Below are 23,492 nucleotides of genomic sequence, written 5' to 3'. Positions count from 1 at the left end.
GTCTAGCTTAGCTCAAAGGGCATAATCGTCGGAAATTATTCATTTATATCCAAGAATTATTATTATTACTTTCAGTTCGTACCATAAAGAAATACTTATTAGACATTCTCTCTCCAATTGCTTGAACTAAATCATGTTATACTGTAGTTGTTATTGAAAATGTATTTATCATTTAATGTATCGCGGAAGAATTTAAAATTCGTAAACGATCTTAAGTATGAGTTTAAAATAAATTGTTTTCTGTAAAAAAAAAAAAAAAAAAAAAAAAGATCCGAAGAACTCGAAGTTCTTGTTCTTAATGTAATGAATTAAAAAGTAGGGAACGAAATAAGTTATTGGGTGGCAGAAATTTAATTATGTTTTACGCTTAAGAAGTAAGAAAAAAACATTCTGTGTCTTATGACGAAAAATATAAAACGGGACTTTATACGCTTTAAATTTTTAACTCGACACAAACAGTTAAAACGTTGCATTTAAGGTTAAATATGGTATAGTAAAATAAATCTCTATTGCAAATTAAGTCAGTATTAAAGCTTGCAAGGAATAGTATACTGCTTATTGCTTTGCTGTTTTCTTAACTACTTATATTGAGTTCCTTAGTTACCGAAGGGTACTTCCCTACATTTTCACCGCCTCCATAAATAATATCTCAAAATATATTGTAAAAGGTCTGTAATATTAAAAAATTTAGATTAAAGACCTGGTAATCCCCCTCTGACATTCATAATGTTCTTCCCCCTAAAGTTTGTTTATGATTACAGACTGGGAACATTCCAAACATTGATAAATATCATTCCCTTTATGCGAATTATATGCAAATGAAGTATTCACTTATTTACCCTCGAGCTCAAAATGAAATACTACTATTTTAAATTTAAGTCTAGGTCAGAATTAAGTTAAGATTATTTTTCTCCTGACTACTAAACAAATTAAGTTCGTTATTTTCTGTGGAATACTTCAGCAAAAAATGAAGAGCACACGAAATGGCTGGATTAAGATAACAGCTAGGAAAGGACAACATTACCGTCCTTGAGAAGATATTTGAGACATGTGAATAAAGAAAACGCTTTTCCAAACATTTTTGTAAGGCAAAAAGATATTTCCGCTATTGTCCTTCAAATCATATGGACATTTTTGGTCATATATGCACAAAGAAAAAGAAATTCTGAACGCACTGTCTCTTGATTAAGAAACCAGAGGCAAGATGAGAAGGAACAGAACAAGGGGAAAGAAAAAATGATGAAAAAAAAACCTTAAAGAAGAGGAATCCCAAAGAAGACATTAAGTAAATTACACTCACTTGTTAATACTACAGCATTAATTCGACAGCAGGGGCTCAGCCATTGAGTGTAGAGATAAAGGGAAAGAAAATGGCGAATTCTTGGAGGGCGGAGGGATTTTGCTGTTGGGTTCCAGCTGGAAAGCACGAAGAACATTTTCCGGATGGTGTGTGCCTTTAGTTCTTTGTTCTTTGTTCCCTGTGTCTCTGCTTCCTTTTTTATTTGTATTCCCACATCTCGCATTTTGTATCCTTGGATGCTTCATTTTGCATCTCTCGCGTTGGCTGTTCTTTGTGATTAGGTTGAAGTCGGGCTAATTCAATCAAATCGAGGAGATGAGAGAGACAAAAGATCTCTAACTAGACCTCTCTTTTATTAAAAATTCTTGTTTTCCTTTAATTTTTAGAACAGAAAAAGGAAATAAAACTACGTTTGAGTATGTTTCTCTAACGATATCTTTCAAAAGTGCATTTGTAATTACAGTAATGATAATAGTAGTCAATAGTTTTGAGTTTGAGTTTGTGTGGTGTGTGAGAGAGTTATGCAAGAGTGTGCACGAGAAGAGACGAGACACAGTTTTCGAGACGAGGTTCAAGACGAAACAGAACTTTTCCAATAGAAACAGTTTTTTTTTATTTCAGACTAGACAGTTTCAACTCTTATTTCGTGTGCATTCTTAGTTTTGCGTTCTGATGAAGGACGGAACATGCCATTAACGTGAGCTCAGAACCCAAACCGTGGCTTGAAATCTGGTAAAGTTGGCATAAGAGTTACATCATGCTAGATAACAGTATAGACAGTTTGCCACCTTAAACACATCGCCTCCAAGCAGAGTTGCCATGTTTCATGGTCCCTATGATACATTTTTTGTGATCCCCCCAATTTTCTGTGAACTCCCTGGTCATGATTATTTTGCTATCAAAAACATGGCAAAAACGCTAGATATAGTGATTAATCGTTGAAACTGGCGATATTGGTGTGGTTAGTCATCACGCACTCGGCGCGGATAATGCGCATAATAGCTAATCCAGCCGCGGATAATTGTGAGTTTACTGTATTTAAATCAATGCTTTACCCAGTATTCTCGATTTCGCGGGGGAAGATCTAAAGGTCTAATGAGAAGATTATATCCATCTCTTACATGCTGCATCTAGCTACATCTTTAGCGAAAATTTCAGGAAATGGTTTTAAAATTTAGAGGGGATTTTCTCCTAACTTGTCTGGGTGAAACACTGCTTGAAGAATATGAAGCATTTCTTCTTATGGAAATATAATATTAAACAAAAACATACCAAAATGATACCTCCATAGCTCATTGGTAGGATGTCCATCTCGCTCGCCGCCAAATATTAACATTGAGCTTGGTAACCTGCAAGCCGCGTGACTATGCAAAGCTCCAGGGCCCGGGCGAGATTTTAAACTTGTCCAAGTTTTCGATACTGGAAAAAGAGAAGAAAAGAGCTCATTTTAGTAGTTCAATGTTTTTAAATCAACAAGAACATGAAGTATCCTTTGAAATTCCACTAGAAACTGTTGTTAAATGATTAGTGTTTCATTTTTAGTCTAGAAAATCTAAGTTCAGTTGACGTTAAAACTTATCTGGCTTGGATTCAATTTTCGTTTTAATTTCATGTCTCAATATCTCGCGCTACTGGAAAGGCAAATAATACAATGTACTGAAAACTAGAATTTCCCAGGGGACGAGACGAGAACGAGACCTTTAAAATGTGAATAGATACGCTTTATGATCCGAAACGAAATGAGACAGCCTCAGCTCCTGTATCATGGAGAGGCCTATCTCAACAACCTCTCTTTTGGCTTTACCGACTCTAAACACTTAATATACGGTAACTGCAGTTATATACGCCAGTGCAGCTAAACACGCCAATTGTTCAGTGCTGGGATGTTTCCGACGAAATCCGCTAGAATCCCCTCCAGTATGTGCAACGGTCTTGAGCAAGTCCGATTTGACGAATACTCTGGGAGACAGTGCTGACACTACCACGCCGTGCAGTATTGTTTGCTTTGGGAAGGTTCCGTGGAAGGATATTATTATTTCAATAGAGTTAACAATTCATTATTAGTACGTGCTAACTCAGAACATTGCCGATTGTTTTCAGCAAAGTACACCTTATTTCATGTCCATCGAGGAACACTTTGCTTTGTAAGTGTAATTTGAATATTTGCGATTTGATGGTTACTAAATCAATTCCAAGCACGGTGCAGCGAAATGCGCCAGGGCTTGTGCAAGACTGACTGCAGAAGACAAAGTTGTATTCATTTGGCCCACATTTTCCATGTAATATAGGTGTAGTTTTTTTAAAGTCACAATACAGTGATACTGTTTGTTTATTTTCTTATGGATTAAATTTTGCAGTTTGAAACCACTTCAACTTTGGAAATTATCGTTTTTACACTTTATCTTTTAATCTTCACTTTGCACTTCGGTTATTCTATTTTTTGCTTCAGCCACGTTGTGTAGTAATATTTGAGTTCGTATAATACAGGCCTTAAGTTTTAAGGGCGAGTGTGGTAATTCCATAGATTATTTAGTTTATAAAAATTAAAAAAAAAAGATCCATGAATTAAGAGGGCGGGTCCATAGTGCCCGTTGGTTACTTACTACCCCCTTCGTATATGCTGAGTGCAAAGCTTATACGGTAGTCCCACCTCTGTCAGAAAGGTGCCAATAGAAGAGGGTACGCAGTCCTGGCTGGTGCTAACAATGGACTTTATCGCACTGTAAACATAATCAATGTGTGTCTGTAAGTACTGAACGAAACGCTACTCGATCAGGTGGCGGGCCGAAACGAAATGCTTCTTGGTACGAAACGATACGACACATGATGGGTTTCGAACGAACGCTACTAGGACGAAACGCTACATATGTCGAAATGTCACGACACGCTCTGGCCATAATGGCAGATTTAGAAAGTAAAGAGTAGAGTGAGTGCAGGCCTGTATTCACGGAGGGCATAGGGGGTCCAGCCCCCTAAATGTTTAGTGGTTCCCATAACATTTTCACGGTAGGCTTGCAAATAAACTATAATATCGCTGGATCGGGCTTCTCTAACTTCTACCGCCCTTCCTGCATTTTGGACTGTCTACGAGCCTGGGTGAGGAACAGGCAGAACCCAGATGATAGGCATATCATGAGTTTATGCAACTTATTTTAATTTGAAATCCGTCTACGCACTTCGTTAACAAATTGGGTGTTAACGAAGTACTTACTTCGTGTCTGTAAATTAATGTTCATATTTTTTATGGCTCCTGGAGAAGTTTCAAACTTACCTCTTTCCCGATGGTTATTATAGCTAGATTGGATGTTGACATTGTGGACCTCAAGTATTGGTTTACACATTGCATAACACAAAACTACAACAGAAACTACTGCATATCTAACATTTCAAAAATTTTACAATAAAGAATAAAAGGGAATGCTTACTATCAACTTTAAAAATATATACATGGTAGCTTCAATTAATTTTGTCACAAGAAACTGGGGGGCCTAGGTCTCCTGGGCCCCGAGCTAGATCGGCCATTGTTTTTTCCACCAGTAGTGTAAAACAATGAACAAAGAATAAATTCATTGAAATACACAGAATTTGCCGAGGTTAACTAATTCGGTTCCACTTTACTACGTTCATATAGATTTTTTATTGTTAGCCTCATTAGCAAATCCTTTTATTCTCAATGTTGTCTTCACATTAAACATGTACCACCAGGTTCAAAGAATGGCGCGTATACTTATAACGAAATACTTTAGTTTGTATAATATTTACCTGTACCTAGGGCAAAAAGTGCTCATAAATATGCAATATACTTAGTAGAATGTTCATTTTAAATTAACAGAAAAGAAGAATGTTTTTAAGATATGTAAGTGATTATTATGGGATAGTTGTGGCTATGTACATGTTATGTGTTTACCTAGTCAAGTGAATTTTATGTATTTCACGGTTTGAAAAAAGAATATTTAAGACATATCAAGCAATAAAGGTGAGATTCATGATCTTTAAATATCTGAGTTGATTTCTGCATAAAGACAAATAATTATCGCTTCGTAACTTATATTTTAATATGCGAACCAGGTTTACGACGCTTTCCATAGAGTCGTTATAAAAATTTGGTTTACCAAACCCGGGACTTTTGAAAATTCAGTTCCCGAAGACGGAAAGTAGGGCTGAATTTACTGTGATATTCCCATTTATGAATACGAACTTAACCATATTACGAAGCGGAAAGGTCATCATAAGAAAAATGGATAGTGAAATAGTGCAGCAGGAATTAAACACTAGTAATCCAAGTGAAATTAGTGCAACACCAAGCTTGTCATCTGATGATCGACTCTTGTTAGCTGTACAGCGACAAATTATGCAGATGACGACCGAGATAAAACAAACTATGGAACAGAAGTTCAACGAATCTAACCAGACCATGGAACAGAAGTTCAACGAATCTAACCAGACCATGGAACAGAAGATAGAACTGAAATTTAACGAAGCTAGCAAGCAATATGAAGAATTAAGTAGACGGATAGAACGGATAGAACTGAAATCAGATGATACGAAACAAACAATTGTCCAAGTGATGAACGACATATCCTCACAGTTTGAAGAGAAGTTAAAAAGGATATCTGATGAGTGTCAAGAAAAGCACGATTACCAAAATCAAGAAATCTGTGCTGTAAAAAAGGATTTAGCATTAATAGAATCTTCCATTACACAGCAAAAGATCCAGGTCAGCAACAACTCTAATAATATACGTGCAAATACTCAGTTGTTGGCCACTATTCAGGAAGAAATTAAAACGTTACAGGCTAAAGGCAACGTCTACCGTAATAACCTGGGTAGTAATCACTTTGAATTTCCCCAATCACCGGAGATGAATACGCCTTCGCCGGAATCAGAGGAGGATATTATATTAGAGGAAAATTGTCCGAAGATCACTGATGAACGAAATATAGATGGTATCATGACACAGCACGCCACGGGCCGGAATTATCACACCACAAGAACAAGGAATGAGAAAAGAAAGGTAAAGTTAAGTGTCAAGATGAGCGAAATTAAAGCCATGAGCAAATTTAGTGGTAAGTGTAATGAAAATGCTACTTCTTTCTTAGAGAAATTCGAAGACGAATGCAATATCATGTCTATCGACCGATCACAATACATGAAATTAATACCCCATGTATTACTCCCACCTTGTTCCTTATGGTTTAAGGCAATACGTGATCACATTAGTACATATGAGGAATTTAAAGCGGCATTGATCGCGAATTACGAAAATGACTTTTTGCTGGCAAACAGAGATGCCACCCTTAGAAATCAACATTTCAATCCTCGATTGCACAAATCTATTGTAGAGTTTGTCGTAAATGTCTATAACGAATTAAAGGTTGTTAATCCCTTGCAATCGGAATCAAGAATAATAGCATCGATTCGCAATTTGCTTCCATTTAAATTACAACAGATCTTATTTTCCACGCAGTGTATGAGTTTCAGTCATTTATTAATGCTTGTACAATGCTACGAAACTCAATACCATGCTATGAATCTAACACAATCAGGAATGGGTAAAAATAAGAATAATTCAGATCATTTGGTCCCTGTTCGGAATTTAAATATCCGAAGTGTGAATAATACTGAACCGAACCTAAGACGAGTATACTCTAGCAATCAAAATGACCCAAATAGACAAGGCTATGTAGGGAATCCGCCTAACCTAATCAACCGAAGTAGACACAAAAATAATAGAAATACATGTCGAAATCCTAGAGATGCTACAAATCCTATGTATAGACATAATCATTGTTCCCGAGATGGTACTTCGTATCAAAATTCAAATCACGATGAAAGACAGGTACAACCTAATGTAGAACCTAACCACGATTGTGCGGTACAGTGCACTTTATTAGATTCATATGTAAGTATGAATGTAACATGATTACCGTCGACGAAATTAGGTTAAACCCATGTTGGTTATAGATTCTTGTGAATTTTCGTTTTAAAGTTTATGTGTTAATATCAATGATGAAAACGATTCTTATAAATATTTGAAATGCTTAAATAGAGTTTTAGGTAGACTGGAAAATTAATTTTCAAATGATTTTTATTCTTTCTTGTTAATGTGAAGAATCATAATTCGATTTATAATTAATTAAAGGCAAAGATTATTTATATTAGATTGATTTGTGTTGAAAATTTAATTGTCAAAGATTATGTTAAAAGGAAGCTCTATTCTATAAAATCAATTATTCAACGACTACCTTAAATAAGATTCTTCTTTATTATAACATCTTAGTGCTACTATGTATACCTTTAAATGTAACATCTGACTTGTTTGTTATTTAATGCGCCCGTAAGGATTAATATTATTTGTAAACCACGTTTGTCCTTTACATTTTTCGAAATCGCAACCTTCGACGACTAATTAAATAAGCGACGATATTTTTAATAAGAAAATATATTAATAATATAATGGATAATAATGAAATACATATGATTAATGTGATTAAAGATAAATATTGATGAAATGAAAGATTTATTATGAATGTATTTATATATATATGTAAGTGTGAAATGTAATGAATATATATAAGGTGCGATTAAAATATGATGGACATATGTAATGTAAAGAACATTAAGGTAACCAGACCAGTGGTTCTTGTATATAAAAGCCAAGCCTACTCATGACTTTTATATTCAGTCCCTTTGTCGGGCGACATTTTCTATAACGAAATACTTTAGTTTGTATAATATTTACCTGTACCTAGGGCAAAAAGTGCTCATAAATATGCAATATACTTAGTAGAATGTTCATTTTAAATTAACAGAAAAGAAGAATGTTTTTAAGATATGTAAGTGATTATTATGGGATAGTTGTGGCTATGTACATGTTATGTGTTTACCTAGTCAAGTGAATTTTATGTATTTCACGGTTTGAAAAAAGAATATTTAAGACATATCAAGCAATAAAGGTGAGATTCATGATCTTTAAATATCTGAGTTGATTTCTGCATAAAGACAAATAATTATCGCTTCGTAACTTATATTTTAATATGCGAACCAGGTTTACGACGCTTTCCATAGAGTCGTTATATACTGTAACTTAAAATTTTCCGATATAACTTTGTTTAATGTATTATTGTTCGTAATTTTTGTTCGTAATGTATTATTTTTTCTTTATGTGTTCATGGGAGAAAGAAGTTCGTAACTAATATTCCTTTAAACTTTTATCCAAAAATAATGGGAAATGAAGATGATATAAGCGAAAAATAGAAATCAATAACAACTTTTGTCTCCTACAAACATCGAGTGAACAAAGAAATGAGAGCACAGGTACTTGGAATCAAGGTGAACGTGAAGTTTGAAACCAACACTTCACAATATTTCTGTTTTAATTTTAATGCACGTAGTACTGCAAAGTCCTTAAATGCTAATTAAGTCAGAAGTTTTCATCCAAATTAAGTTGCAACATAATAATTCTCGATAGAAAACCCGAATCGGCAATGAGAATATAACATTAGCCTATACTTTCGATAAAATGAAAAAAAATGTAAATAGTGTAACCTAAGTGTTTGGCCGAGTGAGTAGCGAAGCGAGTTAGTAAATTACATGTGTTCTGCGCGGCAATTCGAATCCCCCTCACTCCTTAATTTTTTTATACTTTTTAAATCACGAATTACATTAGCACATGGGTGACAATTCCCATGCCAGAAACATCAAGTTCACATGCAATCTTGAGACAAAACCCTCCTCGAAAGGTTTGCTCTAATGGATACTGTATTTATGATGATACTTCCATAATCAAATGTATAGTTTTCTTTAACGTAGAATTGCATACGCCAAAATAGTTGAAAACTTTCTCATTCTTTTAGAATTGCATACGCCAAAATAGTTGAACACTTTATCATTCTTGTAACTTTACTTGAGTTGACTTGAGTTGATTTTGAGTTTAACGCTCCTTTCAGTAGCGAGGCAATATGAGACGTGAACCTGCTGATTAACGTGGAATTCGAACCACATTAACTACCATCGGGAATTGAACTCGGGTCTCCTATGCCTTTACTTGAATTTGGATACGAACGCTCTCAAACGGACTGCCCTATCCAAAAATGCGTGTTTCAGAATTCTGAGGTGCTTCCACAACAATTTTTATAGAGGGAGTTTGACTACGGGTCTATGATATAAAGTACTCTCCAAATACCTCTATAAAAATTGTTGCGTGAGTACCTTAGGATTCTAAAACATGTATTTTTGGATAGAACACATACTAGTTCCTAAGTGAAGTCTTGACCCGACTACAGTAGGTCCCATAGTTTTGGAGCCATGGGCCTTTAGAATTGATTTTTCATGTTCTCGGCAGCCTATAACAAGTAATCGATGGGGTTTTCGTCCTTTGTTTTTTAGAAAGAAATCTTAAGTTTTTATTTATACAAAACTTTCCCTATGCAGCTACCTAGACAAACATTGCAGTGACGATTGTCCGGGTATCGCCCAGTGTTGATCCACAGAGGGGTCTCGGGGCTCGTGTGTCCCTCCAAAGGAGTAAAATACATAAAGTAGTCCCTAACGAAGCGCTTGTTCAAAGGCTGTGGGAAAAGGTTTTAAAATTTCCCTCAAAAGGAAGATTCTGAGTGTGTTCTCCACTCATTGCGGATAATGTATGCGTTTCCAGTTCATGGTAATCCTGGATTCTCTTGTGTTGAACAACATTCCTTTAATTAATGCCGCCTCCAGAAGGGCGGACATAAATAAGTATTATGATGCACTGGAGTTCACATTTTTATTTAGCGAACCAAATATCGAAAAATGTCTTAACTTTATTTTTTATACCTCCGAAGACATAGCAAGATAGCAGCGAGCATATGTCTTTCGCCGACATAGCAACGAGCCGAAGGATTCAATTAGTGTGCCACTGGTCTCAGGGGTTCGTCGAGTCGAAACAATATCTAGAGTCGGGGTGTTGAAGTTACCACCATGTAATAGTGAGGACTTCATTTTGGTCCACGCTTCTTCGGTTCGTTTCGGAGAATCGCAAACAGACCAACACGAACTATCACCAGTCATAAGCATGTGGTTATTATTATATTTTACTTTTTCTTGACGAATTGTTCCTAAAGTAAGCTCCGGGGGTCAAGAGTAACCCCTGCCTCTACATCATGAAGTAACAAATCTTGAGATGAGTGTATATAATTGTATGAATTTAGTAGGCTACTGTCGCCGATCTTTAGAAAGTGAATATGGGAGAACTATGAAATGAAGTATAAAGTCGCGCGTCATTTTGTAATAAAATTACATGGTGAACGCATTTTATCTGATCCCAAAACGGTTATCGTCGAATATATACGGTTAAAGGAGTACTCTGGTTGACCAAATTGGAAAGACATAAACGATTTATTCCTCTACAAGCGAGGGGAATCTTCATCGCATCCATCGCGAAGTCGGTAGAACACTCGCTTAGTAATCATAAGTTTGAAGGTTCGCGTCCACCCCGGGATATTTGTTTTTAGTGTTGTTTAGACTCACCTTAATGTAAAGAAATCACGCATATAGGCGACTGAATATACTTTGTGGGAGTAATTTTGTGATTCATTGGTGTCTTGCTGTTTCTTTGCCGTTGGTAGTATAATTTTCAAATCGTAAGTGGGGCGACCGCGGATCGTCACTGCCTGGCCGAAAATGTTTGGCGAGATGTCGTCAGTTGAACATCGGTGGCCCACGGATGCTTATGGCGCGAGATACTTGTCAACGATCAAACATATTTCCAATGTAATTAATGAATATATATATATATATATATATATATATATATATATATATATATATATATATATACGAAGCTTATAGTTAGAACAGTGCAAAATTATAGTGTAGCAATTTTCACCGTTACTAACAAGAACTTATTCTGATTCGTGTAAAAATTACTGTTTTTACAAGTCTCGATCACAAAACTTTCGATTGGAATTAAATGTAATGGAAATATACAAGTTAACCATCACATTTTACATCCAATACTACCCGTTGCCAAGTCAACTCAAGTAAAGTTAAAAGAATGAGAAAGTTTTCAACTGTTTTGGCGTATGCAATTCTACGTTAAAGTAAACTATATATTTCATAATGAAAGCATCGTCATAAATACAGTATCCTTTAGAGCAAACCTTTCGAGGAGGGTTTTGTCTTAAGATCAATATACCTATTGAAATAGTTGAAGGTGCGTAATGCAGAAATTGTATTTTATCGCTTGTGAACTTGAGGTTTCTGGCATGGAAATTGTCACCCATGTAGTGTGTGCTAATGTAATTCGTGATTTAAAAAGTATAAAAAAATTAAGGAGTGAGGCGGATTCGAATTGCCGTGCAGAACACATGTAATTTACTAACTCGCTTCGCTGCTCACTAGGCCAAACACTTAGGTTACACTGTTTACAACTTTTTTTTCATTTTATCGAAAGTATAGGCTAATATTATATTCTCATTGCCTATTCGGGTTTTCTAACGAGAATTAATGTATAGCAACTTAATTTGGATGTAAAATCCTGATTTAATTTATCATTTAAAGACTTTGCAGTACTATGTGCATTAAAATTAAAACAGAAATATTGTGAAATATCGCTTTCAAACTTCACGTTCACCTTGATTCCAAGTACCTGTGCTCTCATTTCTTTGTTCAACCGGTGTTGGTAGGAGTCGAAAGTTGCTATTGATTTCTAGTTTTCGTTTTTCCCACTATTTTTGTATAAAATTTTAAAGAAGCAATAGTTACCAACATCTTTCTCCCATGAACACACAAAGAAAAAAATAATACATTACGAAAACAAAGTTATTGCGGAAAATTTTAAGTTACAGTATACCTGTCTTTTTTTTTTTTTTTTTTTTTGCACGTGGTGGTACATTGATGTTCTCAGTTAGGAGTGTTTTATTCTCTCAGCTACGTTTCACGTAACATATAGTAATAGAAATGTGAGTTATTCGGTCTGTACCTGCAGCGCATATCGGAGAGATGGTGCTCTTGAATAGTCATTGGGGAGAAATGTGTGGGAAACACGTCGGTTACTGAAACACAAGAGGCTTGAGTGATATATATCAAGGAATAAAAGCACCAATTAAATGCTGTCTTCAAAATGGTCCGATACTCATGTAGTTTACATAACCTGGATGGACATAAACAAAGAATACCAACAACAGCTAGAGTATTATTTTATAAGAACTGCAAACTGCACGCAGCAACATTTTACGATGCATCTGGCCATGATTAGATTAAATCTCATGTTGCGTTTTTTCTCGACAATTTCTCCAAAGCGCTTTAGGTAATTTTTAACGTAATTAGTAGTATATGAGATTTTCAATATAATATACTCCATTAAGAGCAACACAACACTTTATCGGCGAGAGGTGAACTAATGAGTCCTCAATAGCCCTTACAATCAGTGTTACTTGCAAATTTTGTTACCCGAAAATGCATATTAGTTCAGAATTATCTTGTGATTGTCAAAGAATTAAGCTCCAGAAAACATGTACAGCGCTTTGGTATCTTTTTGAATAACAATAACAGACACCACAAAAAGAAGAAATAAATGGAAAAAAATAAATAGGAAATGACAAAGAAGCAACACAAAATGTTTGCGGAATAAATTCTTCTGGTATCGTTACGTTCGTTAGATGATGGCACAAAGGCATAAATACTAAAACCTGACAATAACTTGCACTTGCTTCCGCAAATTTTCAACTGCTTTTTAATTAAGGAACATACTGTTCATATACTATTTGATAACTTGGAAAATCGACAGTGTACATACATTGAAGAATCTAAATGGTATGTAATAGTTACATTTCTCTTATTTTATATTTATTTATTTATTGAACAGAACAGGTTCAGGGTCCAGTTATAGTGTTCTTTTATAAATGTATTTACTCACAGGTATATTTTTAACAAGATTATACACTTATACATTTTCCTTATCATATATATATATATATTAAGTCTGTTCTTATATACAGTTTTCGACATTCCAGAAACATCTATACCAGACATCCTTTGAATTGCATTGTACGAAGCACTCATCTCTATGTAGGAGACTCAGCGAGGATATTTGTTCTTGTTTCTTTGCAGTAAAATGTACTGTTATTTACTACCCGGGTTTCACCTGACATGCAATTGAACCTTCGAAGAAAGATCACGACAGTCAATTTTATCATGTAATAATTTGTGCAAAAGTAAAAGACCTGTATGTTCTCTCTGCTGTTTCAAAGTGTGCATATTAAAATTTAGTACTATTTCTGAATATGACTCATATATTGGATACATGCCAGTTTTTCTATCAGCAAATAATTTCAACAATTGAAAAAACATACTTTCCATAATATCAATGAGCTTCAGTGTTCCTGGTGACGAAGAGAGAGTGGCATATTCTGACTGCTATCTCACAAAACAGAAGTACAGTTTCATTACATTGTTAGAAACTCTTTGCCTATTCTCATAATAAAGCCAAGACTTGTATATGAATTATTAATAATTATTTCAATATGAGAAGCAAAAGTTAATTTATGATCAAATAACACTCCTAGCTCTCTGATTAAGTTAAGCGTCTCTAAACTAGTTCTTTCAATAGAGTAATTATTTGTAATACTATTTCATTTGCGGATAAAAGAAAGAGTTTTGCATTTATTCACGTTCAACTAATCTGGTTATTTTCACACCAGTTCTTAATACTGCTCAAGTCTATTTTGAGTTTTACACAGTCCCCAAGCAAATTAACTTTGGAGAATACTTTAATGTCGTCCGGGAATAGAAGAGTGTTAGAATAGTGATTGTAAAACGGTAGATCATTTACGACTAGTAAAAATAAGAGTGGTCCAAGATTTGAACCTTGAGGGACTCCAGATAACGATAATTTTATAGAAACAATTTTTTTTGTACACGACGATTTGCTTACAATTTTGTAAATAGGACGCAAAATACTTTTTGCTAGTATAGAGAAATTAAAAGTCGTTAGTTTGTGTGGCAGTACATTGTGTTCTATCCGATCAAAGGCTTTTGAAGAGTCAGTATAGATACCATAAGTTTTAGAAGTTGCCCTACTCCATGTGGGAACTGCTACCAATAGACCATTCCTTCCGTAAATGTACAACATCTTGAGTTTACTGTCGTTGTGGAGAAAACCACCAAGATACCTGCACTTAACAAAAAGTTATATTATACTTACAAATTTCTTTTATATATATATTTTTTTTGCTGCATCACCACACATTAGCCCTAATTTTGAACTGAAGTACCCATTTCTCAAACCAGCTCCTTGAAGAGCCATTAAAGGAATCAGAACACTACAGAAAATGCGTCTCATTGACCAATCACAGAAGATCTTACCCATTCAGAATCTGACTGTCATCAATCCACACAAGATTCCTCACCTACTATTATTAACCAACTCATAAATACTGTTGTTAATGCTGCTAAAAAAAAAAAAAGATCTTATAGAATTGTTTTCATCAGGGCCGGACTGGCTACTAGTTGACCTCGGTGGCTCACATATTGTGTTGGCCTCAAATTCTCAATCCCCCCCCAAACCACCACTACCCCAAATGCCCACTATTTTCCCACAATAAAAACACACTTTTTTTTGATAAAGCACGCATTTGTTTAGTAGCTACATAGTGCGTTGCACCATAAAGATCATAACACAGAATCTACGTATTTTATGTAATGATATTTATGAGAAGAACACAGGCACTAATTATCAGCATACTTTTTTCACCTCGCCTTGGGATGGGCGAGATTTCTCTTGATAAAGAACTACGGACAAATTAATTTAAAATCAGCACTGGCGGTTTCGGTATTCGTGAACAAGGGATACGATAAGCTGCAAAACTGCGCCCCTGCCCAACTTCAAACGAAATATTTTTCGGGGGAGATAGAGAACAGGGGGGCAAGAGTCCGTGGGGGGCAAGAATACGATTCCCCAAAATCAGGAGAATATATTCACGTATGGCAATAATGCGCCACGTGGAGTTTGATGTTAATGACGACTAGAATCTATACAAGTTGGAGTGTGCTACGGAAAACTACAAGCTATCTAGGCAAATATTTGTTTTCCTAGTAATTTGATATAATATTGGGAAAATCAAATAAGTAGTTAAGTAATAACTTACACAATTTTTTAACGATTTCAAAGTACTATAAAACGGTAGTTTCTAACATGTCCATTGTTTGGCAGGATGGAGCAAATTGACATTCTTCCAACAGTTGTCTGTGCAACATCACAGGGAAGTCCATTGTGTAGTGAGGGGGCAAGAGTACGCAGATACTGACGGGGCAAGGGTACGTGTGCGTGCTCTTGCCCCTTCTGTTCTATGAAAAAGAATCCAATTTGATTTAGATCTAACAATCAAAGAAGAATATACATTCCGTTGTAATAGAGAGTGACGCAAACTTTACGAATACTGGTTCCCATATGTAGCCTCTAACGTTAAGAATTCTGAAAAATCCTGATATTTTCTTATGTACGAGGAATAATTGTCAACTTCAAACATTCATCTGCCGGTTGCTCGTTCTCATTCATCTTTTACCAAACCTTCAACCAGTAATGCTAGATCCTCACTAGAAGCAAGCAAGAGCTCATGTGAACTGTCCACTTCAAAAACTCATCTGCCGGTTGCTCGTTCTCATTCATCTATTACTAAACCTTCAACCAGTAATGCTAGATCCTCACTAGAAGCAAGCAAGAGCTCATGCGAACTGTCAACTTCAAACACTCATCTGCCGGTTGCTCGTTCTCATTCATCCATTACCAAACCTTCAACCAGTAATGCTAGATCCTCACTAGAAGCAAGCAAGAGCTCATGTGAACTGTCCACTTCAAACACTCATCTGCCGGTTGCTCGTTCTCATTCATCTATTACCAGACCTTCAACCTGTAATGCTAGATCCTCACTAGAAGCAAGCAAGAGCTCATGCGAACTGTCAACTTCAAACACTCATCTGCCGGTTCCTCGTTCTCATTCATCTATTACCAAACCTTCAACCAGTAACTAGATCCTAACTAGAAGCAAGCAAGTGCTCATGTGAATTGTCAACTTCAAACATTCATCTGCCGGTTGCTCGTTCTCATTCATCTTTTACCAAACCTTCAACCAGTAATGCTAGATCCTCACTAGAAGCAAGCAAGAGCTCATGTGAACTGTCCACTTCAAAAACTCATCTGCCGGTTGCTCATTCTCATTCATCTATTACTAAACCTTCAACCAGTAATGCTAGATCCTCACTAGAAGCAAGCAAGAGCTCATGCGAACTGTCAACTTCAAACACTCATCTGCCGGTTGCTCGTTCTCATTCATCTATTACCAAACCTTCAACCAGTAATGCTAGATCCTCACTAGAAGCAAGCAAGAGCTCATGTGAACTGTCCACTTCAAAAACTCATCTGCCGGTTGCTCATTCTCATTCATCTATTACTAAACCTTCAACCAGTAATGCTAGATCCTCACTAGAAGCAAGCAAGAGCTCATGCGAACTGTCAACTTCAAACACTCATCTGCCGGTTGCTCGTTCTCATTCATCTATTACCAAATCTTCAACCAGTAATGCTAGATCCACACTAGAAGCAAGCAAGAGCTCACGCGAACTGTCCACTTCTGCCGGTTGCTCGTTCTCATTCAGATATTACCAAACCTTCAACTAGAAACACTGGATTCTCACTACAAGCAAGCAGGAACTCATGCGGATTGTCAACATCAAACACTTCTCTGACGGTTGTTCGCTCATCGGTTACCAAACATTCAACCAGTAAGCTGGATCTTCACTGGAGGTAAGCAGGAGCCCATGCCAACCGTCCACATCACGCACTCCTTTGGTGGTTGTCAGTCCTCCTCCGACTGCCACCAAGCCCTCAACCAGTAAATCTTGATCTTCTCGAGGTTAATAAAAGATTCTAACGTCCTCCCCTTTCAAGCAGAACTTACTTCTGAAACGGCGTCCTCCAAAGAGCAAAGGCAAACATCAAGTTGCACCAAGAAAGCTTCAACCAAAGGCAACTCCTCAGGTCAGTGAGAAAGTAGTGTACGAGTGTCCATTATGCAATATCATCTACAGTGATCCCCTAATAGAAGACTGGATCAAGTGCGCAAGATGCAATGAATTGTGGCATGAACAATGCACATCATATGAAGGATTAGGCACTTCATCTGTAATAATTGTTAATGCTCGTTTGAGTGCGTACTTTTGCTCCTTTGATTTCGTACTCTTGCCCCACATATAGGGGCAAGAGTACGAATTTGAATGTTTTCATTTTATGAATTATAGTTCCTCCAAGGACAGAGGTATATAAAAGTTGCGTTCAAATTTCGTAAAGCGGAGTTCAAGTTTTGTGTTCCATGTAAAAATTTTCTGTTGTAACTATTTTTTACCAAAATATATACGTTTAATTGAAATTTGCATACTCTTGCCCCCCTTTCATCTATACTCTTCGGATTAAGAACGACAAAATCATCTTGTAAGGATTTGAATATCACTTAGCACTTGTGGCCCACGAACTATGTTAAGAACCCAGATTGGGTTTATTTGTGCAAATTGTGTGCTAGACATACAGGGTGATCTAATTATCTACTATGGTTGCAACATGATAAAAAATCAGGAAAGATATTATGAATAGTAAACCTTAATATTGCTTCACTTCAATTTACATACTTTTATTCCAAATTTAAGTGTGTATCCAGTTCTTACTGTAATAGCAATTGCAGTATATGAATATACAATGACAACTGTGGAGCTGGATTCAACAGCAGCCACATCGTGATTTAAAAGAAACATCTAGGTACAAAGAATTTAATAATTTTTCACTTACCAACGCTGTAGATTCAAAAAGACAGAATTTATAATTCACTCATTACAATAGCATTAACCTCCGTTCTCATGGTAATTTTCGAAACAACACGATAAGGACATACACTACTTCACATTGTAAATTTCAATAATTGACCCGGCTCGACTTCTTGGCTGATAAAATTGGCAACTACCAGGGCCGTAACTTGGGGGGAGTAGGGGACAACTGCCCACAAGTAAACTTCCCACCATTCGAGGAGTCCCTTTTTAAGACACAATTTTTCTTACTCTATATACGATAAGAACTTGAAATTATAAATGAAGCATCAAAGAGGTTTACTATACTGTTTTGTTTACTCGTATTACGTAAACAAAACAGCACAAAAAGGTAAATAAAACAAAAATGACTCGCGAGCCCATTTCATTAAAAAATGTCTACTATTAGGGGCCCTAGAAATAATATTTATTCGTATGTCTTTGAGATTTGTCAATATTGTCCCCTTAATTAATTTGTCATGTATGGAACGGGTCCAGGGGCGTAACTAACGGCCCCACAGACCTAGCCGTGCGTGGGGTCCCACAGGCTTCGGGGGACCCATAAAGAGGAAGAGAAAGATGGAAAGAGGGGGCCCAAGAATTAGAATAACAACTTTTCCTATGGAGCCCAAATATGCGTATTAATGCTTCCCCCCCAAAAAAAAAATCTAAGATACGGCGCTGCTTCCGGGTCTTCTTTCTTGATCTGTCTTACAAACCGCATACTGCAGAGAATATTGTACGTTTAAAGACCTACTTTATATGTATGTGTCTTTGAGCTACTTCAATGGTCAAAATAGCGGAAGCGAGATGCCCTTTTCCCTATGTTTGAAAGGACAAATTTATATGATGATAATGATGATTGTTATTTGTATTTGACATTCATGTCACGCTAAGGTAAAGTTGTTACGAACATTCAGAGTTAACGCAACAGATGGCAGAAGTGAAACAGTTGAAAGTAATACTGTATATATCTTATAGAATGATTCCTCGTTAGTGATGCTTAATAAATGTGATAACGGCAATTTTGTATAATACACATTTAAAGTAAAAGGACAAAGTACAAACAGTTTACTCTCAATATCGTAGCTACTTTGCATCAAACACAAGGATTAGTTTGTAAAGTATCTTCTATAAATACGAGACAAAGATTTAGTCAGTGTCGAACATCCTATAGATAAAATTACTTGGGTTTATTGTTCTCTTTTTAATTTTTTCTCGGATTTTTATTTTAATTCAGTGACTTTTTATTAATACTTGTACTATTCGATAACGAATATTGTGGTGAACACCTATTAATAAGTTACTTGCCTCCAGTTTTGATTTTTTTTTTTTTTTTAATTTTGACATCAAATACACAGGGACATAAGTTCTAGCCGACAACATACAATTTCCGATTTATCACAACCTTCTTCACATCAACTTCTGAAGACAGAAATCACTCAAGATCTTTTGATCACATTACTCGAATCAAATTTCAACGAAATAAACCAAACCAAGTGGCAACATTATTACATTACTACATTTACCCTAGATACTCGACAAATGTAAGTCAACAATCATCAGAGACGTAAGCAGGGGATGGGTTCTGCAAGAGCGCCGATTTCTCTGTAAATATGGGAGGGGGCATCTAGATACAGAAGACATATATGAGGATTTTAAGACAAATTATGCATTCAAATTTTGTCAAATATTGTATATTTATAAATACAATGTGGGAGCCCACATGAGTTTTGGGGTGGCCCGGGGCCCCCGGTCCCTTGGAATCGGCGCCCTTTTTGTTTGGGTAGGTTCAAATCAAAGAGTCGGACCAATCCCAAAATCCCGACTTCTCTGTAAATTTAGTTTAGAGTGATTTTTACATGTATTAGTATAATTAATCGTCATACTGAATTTGAACCCCCTTACAGAAATAAATACTTGCGTACGTGTCTGGGCAACCATGAAACGGTTTGCGACTACGAATAATATCTAGTATCTTCACATGTCTTTCACCTGATTTATGTGAGTATTTTGCAGTTCACTTAGTACAATGTTCGATCGAACGAGACTTATATCAATTAGTTAGTACCCAAAAGAGTGTCATTCAGAAAACAATAATCTTAACCAGCAGCATACCTGAAAGACAATTCAGCCATATTTGGAACTAGTGCAAAATTACACTTGCTAAATGACCCGTCCAAAGATATCCAAATTCTTCCAAGTTAACACTAGCATTTTCAGCGGCAATTATTAGATCGGTTGTACGATTACAAAACAGAAACATGAGGACGAACTTGAGACTGACTACATGTTCATACATCCTATTCGTAAATTAGTCATTGTACCATTGAAAAATTGAAGATTGCTAACAAAACTCTATCTGACCAAAGCAATATATATATTTTAAGAGTTTATATGTGTGTTAAATAGCCGAAACTGTAATACAGATATATTTTCTTATAAAATATATATAATGCTTTGGTCAGTTGGAGTTTTATTGGAGTATTTGGAGCTCTAAAAGGCAACAGGACACGATTACTTCAAGTCGATAAACATAACATCAATGACGTATAATAAAGTGTAGTTCCAATCTATTAGTGTCATCATAGAACTAAAAATTCTTGCACCCCATCGCCTCTCTCATTATGACGTAGAAATTGTTTATTTTACATTTATCATTCAATAAACAAACGCATTTTCAGATCAATCTGCCCTTATTGCAATTTCTTTTCACATGTTCAAATCTGCGCTTTACTAAACCATCCATTTGGCCAATAACACCTACCATACTAATACTTGGTAGTCAAATGTAAAACTAAGCCTTAACTTTATCTGATCAACTCGATACAATTCCACAATTTCTTCATGCCTTGTTCATTTTCCTAACAAACCTTCATCTGAATCCTCCTTCATCCCTTTGCCACTCAACACAATATGCTAAGATCATTCAAATTAATCTCGTTCGATGTTTTTATTTGTAACATAAACGTACTTACACGAACTTCGTACAGGAGATACAGGTATGTATGAGGACTGTTTGAATGGCATCTGTTTCTTAGAAGAAGTTACCAGAAACCTTCCAGACACTTGTTGCATTACGAGTATAATCGCCGAATTCCCTCTACACAGAATTACGAAGAAATGTTGTATGTCATGCCATGTGATAACCCAGTTGCCTCACTATCATATGGGCAAGCTCATATTAAATTGCGTCAATCATAATTCAATGCTTTCCACTCTATTGAAGCAGATTATTACAATTACCGATATACGTCTGGGGCTGGGAATGGAGCAGTGCGCTCAAGGACAAGTTTGTCATATATTCAAACAAAGATAGAAAAAATATATATCCAGATTCTGGAGGGCCGAAGCAAACTTTGAAGGAAAGACGGGTTTCCAGGATCGGCTCCTACGTTGAGACTCCCTCGACCTTTACAGACCCCAGTAATATAAGAAATTTTTAATGAGATTTTAGATAGAAAACAAACGCTGTTTAATGAGGAAATAAATGTGACACTATTTTTTCTTCGTAAATACTCACATCACATTCGTTTTGAGAGTACAACTATCTAAAACGCTGCCAAAGGTACAAACTCAATTAACCAAAATTGTTGTTGAAATAGATCTGTAGGCCTATTTCTTACAATTTTCCTACAATAGGACTCACGTTTCTTACACACATTACAATTATGCTAAAGCAAACTAAGACAAATATCTCACGTACATCACAGATCAACTTCCAACTATCAAAATTAATATTAACTCCACTTAATCCACGTTTTAAGTAACACCACCATCCACGCTAATTAACATACTGTCCCCAAATATGACTTTGTGGTGGACACACACCGTGTGCGTGGGTTTCCTCTGGGTTCTCCCGTTTCCTCCCACTCTCTTCATTCCACCATTTCATTCATTACTCATCATCACCGTCTCCTTTAGCCCAACCGGCATAACCGTGGAACGTAAAACTCAAAGATTTCATTCCATTTCTGTCCCCAAATACGACTTTCACTCCACTCGATTTACTCCATACTTAATTATTTCCCTCTAATTTCCCTCCTCATATCCTTATTCTTCGTCAACGCTCTCACTATTATCTGATAGAATACGCGAATATCCACGATCATCACTCTATCGCCAATTTCAACGTAACAAAAATTACATCTTCGCCCGGAAAACTTCTAACAATTAGTTACGTCAAGACGTAAATTTGACAAATCTCTAAAACTTGGTCAAACGCCTTACTAGGAATTATGTAAACTAAAAATTATCCTATTTTTGTTGATAGTGTCCAATTTTTATTCATCTTGTCGTGTCATTACATTGATTATGTACAGTCAGTATTCACCCATGTTATAGCTAACGAAATCAATGTAGCTAAAGTACTGACATATTGAAATATAATTCATGATATCGCTCATGCTCTCCGTTCCCGTCGTAATACTGCTCCAGAATCAGATGACATAGCATTGAACTCATTTGACAGGCCCCAGGAGTTTTCAATACAATCTTAGATATGTACTAATCTACTCCAACAAAAAAAAAAAAAAGCTTCTTTCCTATTTGATGGAAGTTCGTTGAAATAATCTTATACAAAGTCTTATTAACATTAGATTACTTCGGCCAAGCAATAAGTTAAAAGTAATTCTTGTCATGCAAATCCATAACACTGTCCTACAAAGTTTCAATCTTTTACTCTTTCCTGAATTAAAGTAGGTGTTCTTTATAGTTTTTGCCCTTCTGATTACGAATCTGAAGTCAGATATGTTGTATCAGTTCTGGTTGTTGATAAAGTTTTAAATAAAAATTAAAAGGCATTTTTTTAATGTATGAATTTTAATAAATATTGTGTAAAAACGAGATGTTGAAAAAATATATACGTGGCACATCTGGATCTCAGAAATATAAACGAAAATGTATATCTTTATATTTCGTAGCATTTCCATTCATATTAAACTGACAAACAATGAATAGGGGTAAGGGGGGTTTCGAAAGTTGACGAAGTACGTATATTAAGCCTGTATTAGAGTTTGTATAATATTGCATATTTTATCTTGTAAACGAATATACTTGGCGACAAAATGCGCAATTGTATAGCCCAAAATGCGAGATAGGTAAAAACAAATGCGACATTTTGTATGTCAAACTGCGAAAAACTCCTATGCCCCTAACAATGAAAACTACAAAGTTTCCACGTATAAGTGAGGAGAAACCGCGGCTAAAATTATTGCATTTATACATTGAAACCCAAACGGAAAGAAACGCTTATGAAGCTTGCCTCTTGTGTGATGTGGGGAGCGTGTCACGTGGCAAATTCCAGCAGAAATCTGCGAGCATTGACACAGCAGATGTTCCTTTGTACTTCTGCTCCAGGGTC

At 35.9% G+C, this 23,492-nt stretch overlaps 1 protein-coding gene across 1 annotated transcript in view; it reads right to left on the bottom strand.

Annotated features, from left to right (window-relative positions):
- Nucleotides 1-23,492, bottom strand: part of LOC145671021 (uncharacterized) — a 436,546-nt gene that overhangs the window by 20,418 nt on the left and 392,636 nt on the right. Inside the window, exon 6 of the mRNA XM_081739678.1 lies at nucleotides 2,573-2,719. Within this exon, the coding sequence (XP_081595804.1) occupies nucleotides 2,573-2,719 (147 nt within the window). The remainder of the gene's footprint in view (nucleotides 1-2,572; nucleotides 2,720-23,492) is intronic.

The sequence above is a fragment of the Thermobia domestica genome, chromosome 15, assembly GCF_964235325.1.
Source record: "Thermobia domestica chromosome 15, izTheDome1.hap1.1, whole genome shotgun sequence".
NCBI lineage: Eukaryota > Metazoa > Arthropoda > Insecta > Zygentoma > Lepismatidae > Thermobia > Thermobia domestica.
Note: the sequence above shows the minus strand (reverse complement) of the source record. Positions and strands in the feature narration are given on the sequence as shown.